Source organism: Thalia democratica, chromosome 8 (genome assembly GCF_965202585.1).
Source record: "Thalia democratica chromosome 8, ktThaDemo2.hap1.1, whole genome shotgun sequence".
Classification (NCBI taxonomy): domain Eukaryota; kingdom Metazoa; phylum Chordata; class Thaliacea; order Salpida; family Salpidae; genus Thalia; species Thalia democratica.
In genome coordinates, this window is record NC_139172.1 from 13723738 (window position 1) to 13740858 (window position 17121).

General features: G+C 24.0%; 1 protein-coding gene across 1 annotated transcript; it reads right to left on the reverse strand.

The window, feature by feature from the left end:
* Window positions 1–2419: 2419 nt before the first annotated feature.
* Window positions 2420–16787, reverse strand: LOC145842123 (PDZ and LIM domain protein 3-like). The gene is made up of 8 exons (XM_082949507.1): window positions 16651–16787; window positions 15689–15840; window positions 13783–13810; window positions 8334–8344; window positions 8133–8190; window positions 7502–7642; window positions 3953–4080; window positions 2420–2814 (listed from the first exon to the last, which is right to left on the reverse strand). Exons 1-8 carry the CDS (start codon window positions 16756–16758, stop codon window positions 2670–2672), a joined length of 771 nt encoding a protein of 256 aa, XP_082805633.1. The 5' UTR covers window positions 16759–16787; the 3' UTR covers window positions 2420–2669.
* Between the last annotated feature and the right edge of the window lie 334 nt (window positions 16788–17121).

The window sequence follows — 17121 nt, forward strand, 5'->3', positions numbered from 1 at the left end:
AGTTCCTCAACTAAATAAGTCTAATCTGATCAACTCCCACGCAGTTTGCCCAAAGTTAGAAATAAAAAGTATTAGTTTTTGATTTAGTTTTTTAAACTTGTTGGCAGAAGGCCAATATTCCAGCGCATTTATAGTTTTTGACGTATTTACTGTTTTAAAAATCCGTCTACAAGTTATACTGGTTGGCTCGAGGTTCTTTTAAATTTTTTTGCTTAGATCAGACTTTTATGTATTAAGAAATAGAAAAACAGTAAAAAAATATTTTAAAAATGAATTATATTTTTTCATTATTTAAAAGGGTATATTTGAAAGTATTTTAGTAATTTTTTGTTTTTTCAAAATACCTTTAACTTTTTGGTAAAAATAAGTATTCCATGAACTGTTTTTGTCGCTACAAGGTTTTTTGAACACAATTTGAGAATTTTTATGTATTTATTTTCCAAACCCTTAGATTCAGTTGATTTGAAAAATATTTCCAACAATTCTCAAAATTAAGTTTTCTTTTGTTTCTGTAGACGTGTTCTTTAAAAACATTCTGTCTACAAAGCTTTTCTTTTAAATTGTTATTGAACAGTTTTAGTAGAAAATGTTCTTTTCGTTATAAAAATTCTATTATTAACATCTACTAAGCAAATTGAAAAATTTTACCAAACAAAAATATGACTTTAATTTGCCTCATTTTTTATTTTAAAGTATACCAATTTAATATAAAAAAGCATAAAGCCAAAACATTTTAGAGACTTACTACTTTTAGCAAGACAAATTTTGTATTAGTGGATATATTTTATTTAGTTTTAAATATATAATAGAAAAAAACATTAGGCGACGTTAAACTTTGATGTGTTAAAATATTAAAAAACACTGATTTTGTAATAAAATTATTCCATATTTTGCGATTTGAGTCCGCTGTGTTCTATCCAATCAGATTCCGTTTAAGTATAAAAACTAATTAACTTTCGGTTCATCAAACAATGTTGAATAAAATGTTTTGTTTTGTTTATGTTGTAAAGTGATAAAAAAAATACGTAGGTGAATCAGCTGACCAAACGCAGTCGGGTTCAGGAATCAACTTATTTTATTTTTTGGAAACTTGTATTTTCTATAAAACTTAGTTTATTGTAAAACGAAGTTTGAAATTATTTAATTATCAAGTTCAATTCTGCTTATATACATACATTTTTAACTTGTTCAACAGATAATTGTATTTTAGGCTGCAAGAGATTTAAAGACATAAATTGTTTAAGTTTTTCCTATACCGAAAAATAAATATCTCAATTTGTATTCATACAATTTTTCAAAAAACTAGTTAAATTATATCGTAGAGATTTTGACCTTTACAACTGTAATAACTTTTTAAAATCAATCGAAAAGGTTGGGTTGGAAATAAATTCATTGGAATTAATATAACGAGTGATAATTAATCCTGAGGGAATTAATTGGTTTGAATTTGTTTTGAATTGATATGGATGGTAAACGAATAAGATGAAAAAAATATAATAGATGGAAATTGATCTTATGGCGATTGATCGTGGATGAAAAGTAAAAAAGACCGTACAAAAATATAAAAGTAAAATACAAATAAGATATTTTACTGATCATTAAAAACTCGGAACTTTTTGATTCTTATCATCTTATTAATTTGAAGAAAATATATTTGTAGCACATGTATTTGGAGGTTGTATAGTGTTATAAAATAGCACGTATAAAATGCAAAATAAATACTTAATTTGGAAACAAATTATGAAATAACTTAAAAAATATTTTTGACAATTAAATTTATTTGAAAACAACTGAACGTAAACTATTTTAGTAGATTGTTTTCTATCCATGTGAAAATCACTTAATTCCAAGTAAATAAAAGTGTAAGTTATAAATACTTTTGAATAAAAAATAGCTGTATTAAATTTTTGAAAACCAGCTTTTTAATTTTGATAAGATATTTCGCTTACAATCTATCAAAAATTCTTTTTAAGCCGTAAAGTATTAGCTACAGTAAATTAAAAGATTTGGATTGTTAAAATACTTTTACCAGAAACTTCATGAATTCTAAGTTATAATGTTACTCAAGTCTTTTAGAGACAAAGATTGAAGTACTCATGTGATTTTTTTTTTGTCGTTGTTTAATTGTGCAAAAGTGCTCCTTTTTGGAAACACTAGTCAAGTAAGTTGTTGACTAATAGTTTGAAAAATAATTTCACTTAATTCTTAGTTTTAACTATAAAAACATTTATATGTTAAAAAAAAACCGTACCTGTAAGTGTACAGAAGTTTGTACTTAATTGATTAAGCTTAAACTTAAAGTTAAGCTGCATTGGGAATTTACTAAAAGAAAAATTGATTTTATAAATCTAAGTAAAAAATTAAACATATAAGAAAAATATTAAACTTGATTTAAACAAGCCGAAAAAAAAAAAAAAACTTCTTGTACAAAAGATTTATTTTTAAAATGTAATAGCTATAGGAAGTAAATATACAGCAAGTATTCTAACATTAAGTCAACACAACAAGCTATAATTCTCTGTAAAAACTTTTACTTGAAAGTAAAAACGTAGCAAAGTAATTTTGTATACTCATACAATAAAGTAATTATTTAGTAGAATTAATTTTCCCTTTTTAACTTTCTAAAATTTCAATTTTTTATTATAGCTGTCGCTTTTTGTTGGTTTGCTCTAGTAGTCAACCATCGAAGAAAGAATTTTAAAAGATCTTGACTGAGTCTGTTTTTTGTTAGCTTGTTGTCTGTTTTGTCTGTGAACTTCTCTGTAAACTGCTGAATCTGGATCTACTCCTTCTTCCGAATAATAGTTTTCCGCCCTGAGATTTAATTTTAAAATTATTTATTAGTAACCGTTAATGTATCAATAATTTTTTACTTATAATAATTATTTGTCTTAACTAAAACATATTGTTCAGTTTAATGTAAAGAGCTTATTTAAACAAAAATTATTTTAAATTTTATGTAACAAGCATATAATTTGTTAGTAATTTTTTGTTAAAAGTTTAAAAGAAAAGTCTTTTTAGTGTATACAACCATTAAAAAATAAGGACTAAAGTGTTTGACATTTTTATTTATAACTCATTTAAGATATTAAACTATAATAAAAAATGTTATACTTATTTGTTTAAATCCAGTATATACTAGTTTTAAGGCTAATACTAGGAACAAAAACTATATTTATGATTATTTAGTCTAAGTTTTTTGTTTAACATAAAATTGTACTTTTGAATTGTGTTTATTTTAATATAATGACTTAACTTATACTTTAACAAAAAAGTTCATGCAGTACAAAGAGCTAATAACTTTAAAATTAAAGAGATACTTTTTTTATAAGTGCACAAACAATAAAATTAATATATATGTATATCTAATTTTTTTATTTAAACTTGTTATATTATTAGTAAATAAATAGGCATATAACCTAAAGTTATTTTAAAAAGCTTTTTTGATTATTTCTTACAGGAATAAGCTAAACACCCTAACTATTTAGCACTATTCAATCCCATTGGCTCAAAGCAATAATAGAAATGACAACGTTTACTGTTTTAGATTTTAAAAATGAGTGATGTTTTAGTTGGCTGAACTGTATACACACATTGTAATTTTACAAAATATAAGTTTTATTTTCAGCTTTATTTCTAAGTTTGATCGTTTCGCTTTTAAATTCAATATCCTTTTTTCTTAAATATTTTCTAATTGAGTGATTACTTTTATTTAATTTTAATTAAAAAGCTGTTATAGTTCTACTTAAACAGTTATTAAAAGTAAAAACAACAGTTTTAGTTAAATTAGTCGTTGTTTTATAACTTTAAACATATTTCTTAAGAATTTTGTTTGTGTAATTTTTAGATGCAACTTTCTACGATAATTTTGTTATCTTAAAAGTCTTGACTCTTTAAAAGCTAAGTACACAAAAGGATCATTTCTTTTTATTTAAGTAAAAACAAAACGAACCCGGGGAATGAAATACCCATAGAATGTGCCTGTGCTTGTACACTGTCTAATATATTGTCGTCTGAATACATTCCCATTGGAGTATTATACTGAGCATGTACAACTGTTGACTTTCCTGGTCCTTCCATCTAATTAAGGAAATTAACAACGTAATTTTTATTAAAATTAAATTGAAAAGAATACAGATAAAACTATATTTTAGTTTTTGACTTTTTAATCGGCTAAATAATGTCGTTTGAATTCTTCAACAAATTATGAAAATAACGAAAATTTAAAGCGTTAAGTTTTATACAAGTAAGTTTAATGAATACAAGCTTTTGTTAAACTAAGAACTAAAGTCCTTAATCTAGAATTACCTTTCTTTGAAAACCTTTACTAAAATATAAGGAATTTTTTCTAAACATATAGGGTATGATTAACGTAATTTATTTAAAAGTTACCTTGGAAATCCATGTGTATTAGAAGAACAACATTATTCAAATATAAGATATTATTTTTCATATGATGACCTTATTGAGAAATGTTATTAAAACTAACCTGGTTTTTTTATTTTAAAAAACTAAAGAATTTCAATCTAATTAAACAAACACTAAAAATAAGAGTAAACTACAAAGTAACAACCAATAAGTTACAACAATAATACAAAAATTAGAAAAATACTAAATAGAACGCGAATGGGTCACTCAAAATTAAATGAGGATGAATCTTAGTCGTTTATAGATACTAAGCGGGTAATTTAGATTAGGTACAAAAATTTTTATCACTATTGCTTAGATTGCTAACGAAGTACTACAATTTTCACAAGTTTTGATTACTTTGAACATTTAAAAATATCATAACATTTTGTTACAAGACTTACAAATTTCAATTTGAGTAAAAACTGTAATGTTTATTGCTGTAGTATGTTCTTTCATCTTAACAAACAACTGTCGCTATGTTTCTACATTATATTAGTTACTTTAATCACCGGACTTTATGATTTTACAAAGAAATGAACTGCTGAAGTACTTTCCAATACTAAATTTTAATCAAAAATAGTTTCCAATTTTATTATACTACAGGCTACTTATTTTTTTATACTAGTCTGATAGTTTTTTTTTCATGTCTAAACTGAACTTCTCTGTTTTTTTTAAATATAAGAAATAATAGAATACTGTATTTTCTACATGCTTGATTGATCTCTATCTAAAAACGTAACTTACTTGAAAAGCAGTTAAGAGCTCACAGTAACTTGTATAGAAACAATTCGCAAAACTTACCTTGTACAGTAACTTAATCAACTTATAAATTTGACATTTAAGTTTAATGTAATACATGAGAGTTTATTTTTTGTAGTATGTTTAGATGTTGCATAACTTTATTTTGTTAATAACTGAAGCTGTAGAACAGCGGTAGACATTCTGTAGATTTATAACAATGATATATGCTAACTTGACGATGTTAATGCAAGTGTTTTAGCGAAAGTACATCTAAATAGTTTTTGAGCCTCAAAAAAATAAGTAAACATTTGAACAGATCAATTACATTTATATCAAGTGCAATTTAAACTAGTGATCTACTGGTTCAACAAAGTTATGATCCGTCCAAAACTGTATTTTAGTATCTTTGAAATGAAAATACTGAACTGGATCTCACTTTTAAGTTACTAACAAAAACACTACTGGTTATGATTAATTTTTTCTTTAATTAACTATTTTATAAGTTGGTTAGTTTTATCTAATGTAATTTGTATGTTTACTTTGGTAAACATCACCTAATGCTTAAAAACTGTGCGTGTTCTAGTACTCTCTTAAAATAAAAATTGCACTTTGTTATCATTTGGCTCCGATTACTAGCGACATAACTGACTTATAAAGTTACTTGTTTAACAAAACCAAAGAGTTCAGAAAATGTTTATGTAGAATAAATATGGCCTGTTATCAACAAAACAGGCCATATTTGTTAGCCTTATCAGGTCTACCGACTAGAAAAATTACCTAACTCTAATGTAGAAACATTGAAACTTTATATAAAACAGATTAGATTAGAATATGAAAAAACCAATTAAAGTATAAAACATTACATACAACAAAGTAATCGTTTGTCATGTATTGAAAACAAAATTAACATGTATCAATCAGTCAACACGCTTTTATTTATACAGTTATAGTAAACATATGCCAATAAATAGAAATGAGAAAGTGTACCTTTTATATTCATCAAGCATTTTTGTATATTTATAGCAACGAGAAAACACAAATAAATACTTATTAAACTACAATATACATTAATAAAAAGTTATACTTTAATACTCTTATACTTTTCTATGTTTATAGTTTACTTGTATCTTTTAAGAAAGCATTTTGTTGTAAATTTAGTGTAATTGTTTCTTTAAATAAAGTCATTTTTTCAAAATAGTTTAGATAATTGGATCTGGGTATATTTTTAGATAACATATGTCAAAAGTAGTGACCAACAAAATTAAGATCCGGCCTGATCCGGATATTGGTAAAATAATAGGGTCTAAGATGCGAATGATAAATAATTTAAGTATATACGTTTTTTAAATAAAAAGCAAGGTTTTTTGTGGTACAATTGCTTTACTAGTCTATATAATAGACTAGTTCTTCAGCCACTCTATTCGAAAAAGCAAAACATAAATCAAAACATAAAAATTTTGTACAAAAAGTTAAAACAACTCTTTTTAATTAAATTAGACTTTAAATTTTAGAAAACTAAAAAAATGATCGTTTGTAAAAATTAATAATTTAAAGTTAGAAAATCAAATATGTAAAATACTTTTTCTGACAAATAATTAAGTTTCTTTAAAACCAAACTTAACCTTTATTATAAAGTTTAGAAAATTAAAAAATTGATTGTTTATAAAAATTAATAATATAAAGTTAGAAAATCAAGTATGTTTATTACTTTTTCTGACAAGTAATTAAGTTTCTTTAAAACCAAACTTAACCTTTACAAAAAACAAATTGAACAAAATAGAACTACTAATTACAAAAATTTGATATCAATATACTAGAAAAAATAAATATTGAAACAAAAAAATAATTACTTACTAAAAAATATCCCGAAAAATTTCTAAAATACCAAACAATAAAGCTTTTATAACATTTAAGGACAAGAAAATTGAATTTTTAAACCAACCTAAACATAAAGTAAAAAACAACTGGACGAGAGTTTCTTAAACAGTTTAAAAAAAAGGTTAAGTTAACTTATATTTTGTAAATTATAAAGTTGGATAAAAAACTCTCATGTTTTGGAATCTTCTAACTTTAGTAATCTTTTTTATAACGACTTTGTAAAACTATTTCACATATTTTAACAAAAAAGCATTGAAGTAAAAGAACTTTTCTTAAAGATTTTGTGTTCTACTTATGTATTGATACTTTATATATAAAAACTATCCATACAACTCTATCTGCTTTTTAGATATTGAAATAAAACTCTTAATAAAAACGCAAGTAATTAAAATCAAAACAATCACCTAAAGAAAAGCATTGCAATTTTCTCACACTAAGTAAGCAAAATTAGTCCGAAAAAACTCAAATTAACCTGAACTCTGAGATGAGGAGGGACGGTACCTTCTCTTACCATCGAAGCTGCAGCAAAGAACGCAGGAAGACCGAAACTTCTGTTGTGTTGGTTGTCAGCATCGATTGTCCATCGTTCACCTCCTTGTACGTTCATTGCACCCTAGTTGAATTTATCAGCAACTTTTGATTGAAACTATATCAAGCGTAACTTAAGATACATCTGCTTAAAACTAATCTTTTCAGCTTGTTTTCAAACAGGACTAATGTGTATGAAAATTACGGTTATATAATTGTATATAAATTAAGTTATATAATATAATTGTGTTTTGTACAAACTTTTCAACAATTAGTACAACTATTAGACTTTAATTTTTTTAATGCTGTTATTTTATTGAGTTTATAACGAAGAATAAGATACTCTTTTTTTGTTTTTGTATCCCACCTACAGTTTTGTAAGAAAAGTACTTTTAAACTATGTACGAATTAAATCCGCAAACTTTATGTTTTATAAATTATATACAAAACAATAGCACATCAAAAAATTACTGCACTAAGGAATTTTATGATTGTTTATAGATGATTAAATGTAATTTTACGAAATAAACAAAATAATTTGAAAAAGTTAAACTTCAGGAATTACCTGAACTAACCTGAGCCGCACCTGATTTTATAGTTTTCGGGTTTTTCATGTTTCCGCCAAGGGATGAGCTGAAATTTTTTGTTGGTGAAAGTTTATACAGTATATACTTTTATTTAAAGGCTAAATTAAATTTCAAAAATACTTTACTGAAATTTAACAAAAGTTTGTATTTATTTTTGTGTAAAAAAAAAGAAAATAAACTACAACTCACGCCGTTCCAGTCTGAAATAAAGAGTTTATTAAAATATAAGAACTAATATTTTTTTTAATGTTTATAGATTGTTGTTTATGATTTATTCTAATAATTTTAGGTCATATTTTTAAGCTAAAATTATAAATAAGGCTAAAACTAAATTTTAAATAACCTAAATGCTATATTCTAACTCAATAACGTTGTCAACGTTTAAAATTTAATAAAATATAACAGTAAACTTAATTTAGACTATCTTTTTTGGTTATTTCAATAAAAAAATCTAAGTTATTTTACTTAGTTTTTTTTTTTTTATAAAATTGCGTTGTATCGCTTTACAATCCAACCAAGCTTTGTTGTGATAAGTATTTTTTTCACTGAAAAAAATTTTCAACTCGCCACGGAAAAAAAATAGTTACATATATAAAAAACACTTGAACCAAAAAAAAGATAAAAACAATATTTATCTTAGAAAAATTGTTTTCAATTAAGAGGCTTCACTTTGAGAAAACTGCGTTCCTGAATATACTTCAAACGTCGATTCAATAAAACAGTCGTTAACATGATAAAAGCCTGAATAAACTTTTTGAAATTTTGATTTTTTAGATCTTTTTACTGCGTTATCTTTTTAAATACTTTATTTATTATGAATAGTTTATTTCATAAGGATTAAAAATATACTTGAAAACTAATATGTTTGTTTTTTATTTACAATACAAAAATTAACAAGCAGCACTTTTTATTTTGGATCTTGTATCCTAGACAAGACGTTAAAATATATTCAAGAGGTGTACGATTCGATAATTACTTGGGGACATTCTACGTTAACTTGGGGACATCTATTATACAAGTTAAAGCGCACGCTGCGCTATATACCAGGCCCCTAACATTCATAAGTTATACACCCCGTTAGCGATAAAATGTTTTTTCGTGCACAAGGTCCTAGGACCAACTATTTTGAGCGCTTTTTCTGTCGTTTAATAAACAAAACGGTATCAAAAATTGTTTTTTAGTCAGTTTAAACTATAATTATAGATTTTTTTTTCAAATTTTCAAATGACTTAAAACTTTTTACCTCAAAAAAAAAACAAATTTATTTTTCAATTTTAAAACTAATTTTACGTATATACTTGCAAATACTATCAATGTGATCTTTATTAAATGGTATCTTTTTTCAAAATTCTGCTTTTTTTTCTTAATTTTTTTTGTTACTTAAATAAATTAAACTTAACATTATGTCTCTTAAAGTTTGTTTAAGGCTACATCAATGCCCTGTTTAGTTTTAATTAGATTGTATGTTTTGTGAATAATACGCTTTACTCATATATGCTACTAGTTATTTTTTTTAATTGCTACAAACGATTAAAAGTGAATTAATAAAAGCATAATGAAATCTAAGCTTTTTTTGCTATATTATCCACGTTAAGCAGATATTTAGAAATTATATTTTAATCGCTCATATTTACATCAAAATATGTTTGTTTATTTCTTTTTATGTTTTTTTTAGTAAAAATTATTTAATTTAATTTCAGAATGCATTTTTTTCAATACATGTTTTTTATACGTTTCTGTTTTTTTAAGGGTTAAAGACTATAGTTTTCAGTGTAAACTTCAAACATATAAAATGTGAATTTACTTAGACTATTTAGTATGTCTCACTCTTAATTTTATTTTTCACATCGTTTTTTTTCTTTCAAAGTGAAAATGACCGGGTTGTTAATGTAAACGAATTAAATAACTATGGTTAAATGAAAACCTATCCACAAAAAGTAAAACTGCGGCCTTCGAGTATATACCGGACCTTCTAAACAAAAATTATAAAATTACACTAGATTTTCTAGGATTTCAAATAAATAACAAAATGTTTTATGAACAATTAATTTGAGATTTAAAACTTACACTTAACAAAGTTAAAAATAATATATTTTATTTTGTCGAAACGAATTGGATAACTTAGTTGTGAATTAAATAAATTTAAAATACTCTGGCCCACCAAGGACGAATGTTCAAATCTTTAGCAATTGAACTGTTTAATTAAATTGCTTTTTACTTTATATGTGTTACATGTATGCTAAAGAAACATAACTTAATGAATATGCTAATCACTACTATATCTTTCTAAAGCAATGTCAATATATACTTTCTACGTGTTTTAAATTTAAACGTAATCGTCAAGAAATATAAAAAGTTTATTTATATTTTCGATAGCATTTTATTACTTTCAAGTTAATTATATATTTGTTTGCTCCTAAAACAGATATCACATTTTACCTTATATACTTTTAAAAACTAATCCTAGAGACCAATTTTTTAATAAATAATGGTAGATTGTAAAAAACTACTATACTTAAGTAACATATTAAAAAAAAACATCAGAGTAGAAAAATAAAACGTGTAGCATGTTTAATGTTAGCCAAGTAATTAAGTTAGATTAGCATCTAAAATAACTTATATTATGCCGATTTCAAAAACACTTGTACTTTTTATCCATAACTAAAATTTTATAAGTGAATGTGTACATTCAAAAATGATCATTTACAGTCTTACTTAAGTATTTTAACTCAAGTTTACAGAAACACATTTTTAAGAATAATTGAACAGATTATTGTGTAAGCTAACAAGTTTAAGATGAGTAATAAAGGCGATGCTGAAGTTCTTATCACACATTAATACATAAGCAAATGATTACGTCATTTTAAAGCAACACAATCGATGCATATCAATGTTATGAAAGAATGTTACTATTTAATTCAAGCTGTGTCTTACTTGAAATGCTCTAATATTTTTGTATTTTAATTTAAGTATTTAGCTGTGAAATATTTTAATATAAAGCGCCATGTAATTTAGACATTTTCTATAAGATTAAAAAAAAAACTTAATAAATAAGATTTATCAAAATTAAGCTTGAATAAATGTAACGAATATAAAATTGCATACTCTTTTTTTGAATATTTAGTGTAGGAATATATATTTTTTATGTTTGATTCATTGAAAGATTTTAATTTTCACGTTAAAAACGGACTTCATGAAATTGGGAAATACAAATCTTAAGTAAACATAAATCTATCATTTAAAAAAATATTTTTTAAACTTACTTGAACAAACTTAGCACGTTTCTTTAAATATCTTTAACATTTATATCTAAAAAAAAAGAATTGATAAAATTTAAATAGCATTAAAACAAGCATAAATTTTAATTGACAGTTATTCATCAAACTATTATCTTAAAAGCTTTATAATTTTAATTTTGATAAATGCCATTCAGCAGAAATTTATTTCAAAAACAAAATAAATTATTAATAAAAATAGTTTGTTATTATATCATCCTACTCATTTTTAGCTTCAAAGTTTTAAAAAGTAAACAAAAAGTACATACCAGTCGAAAAGTAAAAGTTTATGTTGTTAAAAAACAAACATTGGTTTTTGTGACCCAATAAAGATTGCTTAACTTTTTATATAACATATTATTTAAGAGTAAAACTATTTATAACTAAAAGGTATAAGTAAGAGCTACAGCTATTCAAAGATGGAATTTTTAAACGAAGGATAGCGACTAAAAAAATACTATATTATTTATTCATCTAAAATTATCGACTGAAAAAATATTTGTGGTTTATTTAATTAGAACTTATTTATAAAAACTACTAAAAATCAAAAGTAAGGACGCTTTATTCATTTAAAATTTAGGACGAAAAATGAAAAAGGGGATTATATACGAATTATGCAAAGCTAGTAACTTAATACAAAAACACCTTCAAAAATGTGTCTAGTTTCTGATTGAAAATATTAAACTATTCCAAAAACTTAATAAGCAATAAAAGCAAAAACATGGACTTTTATAAAGTTATAAACTGCCACTTTGCTAAGCAATTAAATGCGATGAAACAATTAATAAACAACACGATAAACTCATTAAGTGGTTCAAAAATGATTTAAAAACAATTTCACTGCACAATATTTATGACTTTTAAATCATCGTCAAACTAAAAAACAAGCCCAGAAATAGAAAAAGTAAAATGAAAAAAGGCTTCTGCATTTTAAATGCTCACATTAAAATAAAATTATTTTTTAGTTGGATTAAACGAAATGGGCCTGAATCCAGCAGGAAGGCCAGGGCTAGCAGGTGTTGAAGTGGCAGGTGGACTTTGAAGAGCTTTTGAACCGGGGAAGGGCTTGGCTGATCTGTTGTGGCGTGCCATTCGATCCATGAAATCGCCGTGATCCTGGGGTTGTTTCAAATTGATAGATTTTTAAGGAAATGATGCACATGGAATTTTTATTTAGATACCAACTTGCACAAAGTGTCAGTACTATGAATGTAGTTTTAAATGTTTTTTTTTCTAAATTACAATAAATACTGATCTTTAAAGTTTAGTTAATCAGCTTTCAATTCATTTCAGATGAAAATTTAACTGGTTAACAAAACATTAACTTTTGAAGCTCTTTAATGTCAACTGAAAAATTTTATTTACGTTTAAATATTGTAACTATTGTATGAAACTTAACAAAATGAAAACCACAGTAAAAAAAGCAAAAAAAAATCAAGCTCATAGTAACTAGTGTGTAATGATAATGATAAAAGTATGAACTTATGTTTGATAAAAATATTAACAATAATGATATTTTTTTAATAATTATTAAGTAAAGTTAGATATTATGTTGTTTTATTTAAATTGTGTTTATATTGCTCCTTATTCAATAGATAAAGTTGAGCAACATATACTTATGATATAAACAATACAATAGTCGACTTAGATAACTTTAATTTTAAAAAATATTTTAGAGTTTAGTTTACTTTGCTCCAATAATAGTAATATAACTAATAGCTATAAATACTACTGTATATTTGACAGTAAAAAAAGCTCTCATTATATAAGCGTAAATTTAAAAATAATTTTGTGTGGTCAAATATTTTTATAAACCTAACTTTCACATCAACACATTGAAACCCCATTTAAATATATAAAACTGTTTTGTAAATTATCAAATCTAATAAAAATATAGTACAGCTTATTTTTGCTCTTAACAAAATCATTATACAATTTTGGATGAAATTTTAACAACAAAAGGATGAAAAAAGTTCAGCTGTTTTTATACCGTGTGAATTGTTTACTTTAAAAGTCTTTTGTTTGTAACTGTTTGCCATGAACATTTTTATACAAACAACATGTATTTTAGTTTGTTTAGACTTCCTGTTTGCATTCGCTGATAATATTTCTATAAATGGTAATAAGTAAAATATCATATCGTGCTCAGAATAAAAGGTATTTTTGTCGGGCATAATTCTTTTATAAATGTAATAAACGAACTACTTTAAATTTTTAACTAGTAGCAATAGGGCTGTTGTTGATGGTCGTACTGTAAAGTCTAGCGCTTATTGCAACTTTAATTTTATAAGTTGTTATTGATTACTCTATTTTTCAATATAAATTAAGAATAAGTAACTGTTAAATAATACACATAAACTTACATTTTTTCCTCTCTGAGGTCCACCATTTCTGTTTAAAATGTCTCGTTAAAAATAAAAAATAAACAATTTTTATATCAAGAAACCAAGCAATAAGAAAAAAAAGTCACAGAACTTCGTAAGTTTAAACAAAACAATTTACAAAGTAATAAAATGTCAATCAAAACTAACTTTAAAATATATTTCTTTTTTTGTTACTTATACATTTTTTTTTGTTTAATCAATGCAGTAGCGAAAAACAAACAAAACAAATTGAAATTAATTTTGGATTTAAAAGCATATGTTAAGATTTTTTTAATGGAAAATGTTTTAAAAACCTTAAGTGTACGTGCACATCTGAAGATTTTTTATTATAATCAACTAATTTAAGATAATAAAAAAAGACAAAGTATGTATAAAATTATGTAACCTAGTTTTTATTTTAGTAGAATATATAGCATTTACCTTAGAAAAAATGATTATATAAAATTTCACATCAATAAACATTAGTTTTGGGATTTTCTATAAGTTTTTTAGATAGAAAAAAAACCATTATCATATATAGGTTTTTTGTTTATAACTAGATGAATAAGATTTAGATACTAAATATCTAAAAATTCATCAACTGAAACGATAAACAAGAACTGTAAACAATTGTCAGTATTTAAGACCATAAGGGTGGGTCCACCTTGTTTTTTAAAACTTGATCTTATTTTGTATAGTTTTATCTTAGTTATTAAAATTTTTAATAGCTTAACAAAATTCGAAGTAAACTTCGAGATATAAGCGATCAAAATCAGTGACCTCAATAAGTTTCTTAGAGAAGGTGCAAACCTAAAACGAGAAACAAGATTATTTCACTGAAAATCTTTCTTCTCCTCCATTTTTAAACCAATATTCTTCAAATTTTTTGTTTATTACCAATACTTAAACCTTTCAATGCATTTTTTTAAATTTTGAACCACCTATTTTTGGTTTTTAGTCTAAAATTTTATTTTATTAATATTTTTGAAAATTAGCATTAAAAGTCTTTTTAATTATTTAAGGCATGTTTCCTGAACATCTGAAGACTCTAGTTCAAAAATAAAGGAGAGCATATTTAAATGAACTTTTAAATTTTCAAGAAAATTGACGGAGGTCAATACGTTTAAAACCGAAACTTTTTACAAAAACTACTATAAACTATATGTTAAGATTAAATTAATTATATAAAAAATGGCTTGTAGTTAATACTTAAAAAGCTTACTCATAAGAGCCAAAAACAATTTTTGTAAAAAAAAAGACCTTTGAACCTTTTATGGCCTTAAAAATATTTTTTAATAACTAGAATAGCCAACATTAGTTTTACTAAATTTAAATTTTTTAACTGCTAATAGTCTCTTAAAATATAATTAGAAACAATATAACAATAGCAAATGAAAAACCTATACATTAATACTGAACAAACAAAAAAATCTTGTTTTTTGATAATAAATAGTTAAAAAAACATTATTAAATAGTATTTACTTATCATGAGTTTATAATTTGTTTACTTAATCATATTTGAAAACACATTTTTTAAAAAGTCAACTAATGTTTTTAATAACTTTACATTAAAAAATTAAATTACTTATATTATTACAAAAATAAAATAATAATAATTAAATAACAAAATAAGAAATACTTCAATATCAAGTATTTAAAAACATTTTAGTGATCAATCCTTCAACAAAAAAATATAAAGTAAATTAAGTTGAAAAAAACTTGGGGGTGTATTATAATATAGAAAAATATACAAACTATTTTTTAAATTTTAAAGATAACTTTTAGGTGTAAACAAATTTTTAAAAACAACGTTATAAAAACAATAGCTTGTTTGTTAGTAATCTTGTTTAAAATATCAAATTACTTATTTCATAAATTTATCTATTAAACCATCTAAAAATCATACTTTTCAATAACAAGCATAACACTGTCAGTTGCTTTAGCAAGTTTGTCTTCAAACTGATCTTGTGTTAAACCACTGACATATTCTCCATCAATTGCAAGCACAACATCACCAGCTTGTATTCCTGCCTTGTTTGAAACTGAACCAGGAGTTACCTTAGAAAAATATCTAAAATTTGAGACTACATCAAGTTTATTTTATTTGCATTTAACTACTTAAAATAACTTAATTAAAAAAACAAAATACATCTAAAAATTTTAGTGAATATTAAAATTTAAAAAAAAATGCCAAATAATGCAAAATAAAGATTAAATACATGTTATAAAACCTCATGGTACCAACATACGAAGTTTTCCAAATATATTATGATGATTTAAATGTTTTAATGTATTAGGATGTAAAATGTAGACAATACTAATAATTTTAGCTTATTATTAAGTGCTATATTTTTTTCAAAGTTTGGAATACTTTGTTTCTATATTCATTACCTATAATTTGGCTATAATTTAGCAAACTTAGTTTTACAATCAATTTAAAAATAAAAATTTTAACTCAATTTACCATTTTATTACACAAAAAAGTATATACAATCTTTGTAAAATGCAACAAAACAAATATCTTGATCACTAACTGAGTTATTTTCAAAATAAGTTGACCCGATTTTTTATTATTATTTATTGGCCGTAAAATTACTTCAAATACTAAAATAAAAACAAAAGAAGTACTAATAAAAGTATTTGTAAATATCCAATTTTACCAAAGTTATAGTTTTAACTCTTATAAATTGGATAACATAATAAATATTCAAAATAAATAAAGGGTATCTAAAAAGTAATTAAATTGAAAAAATATGTATTCAAACTTTTACTACTGCATGACTTATAAAACTTATGAATTTTAATCAAGTATTTTATATATTTTTATATAAACATTTCATTAATTAGAAATTTATTGAACCGGCTTACCCTGGCAACTACAAGTGGTTGATGAAACTCCTTACCACCTGAAATTCTAAAACCCCAAGGCGGACTTCCGTGCAATGTAACACTTATTTCAGTTCTTTCTGGTGTCATAACTAGATTCTATTACAATTATCTAAAACTCATATTTTTAAAAATTATGTAACTTTATATATCTTAGTTTAAAGCAGTAAACAGCATAAACTACAGATGCTTTTGTAATAATATTAATGATATAGTAATGGCATTATTATTACAGAACATTGGGTGATAGCTATTATTTGCAAAATTATTAACTTAAGTTTTTACATATTATTCTCTGATAGTTTTTGTAAATATTATGGACTGAATAAACATTAGCAAGATAATTTTTTTTTTTATAAATTTTTCTTTTTATAACTTGAATAAAATTGATTAACTAACAAAAATATAGTTTGAAGAAAATCAAATAAAACTTCAACAAATTATAGTTTTCAA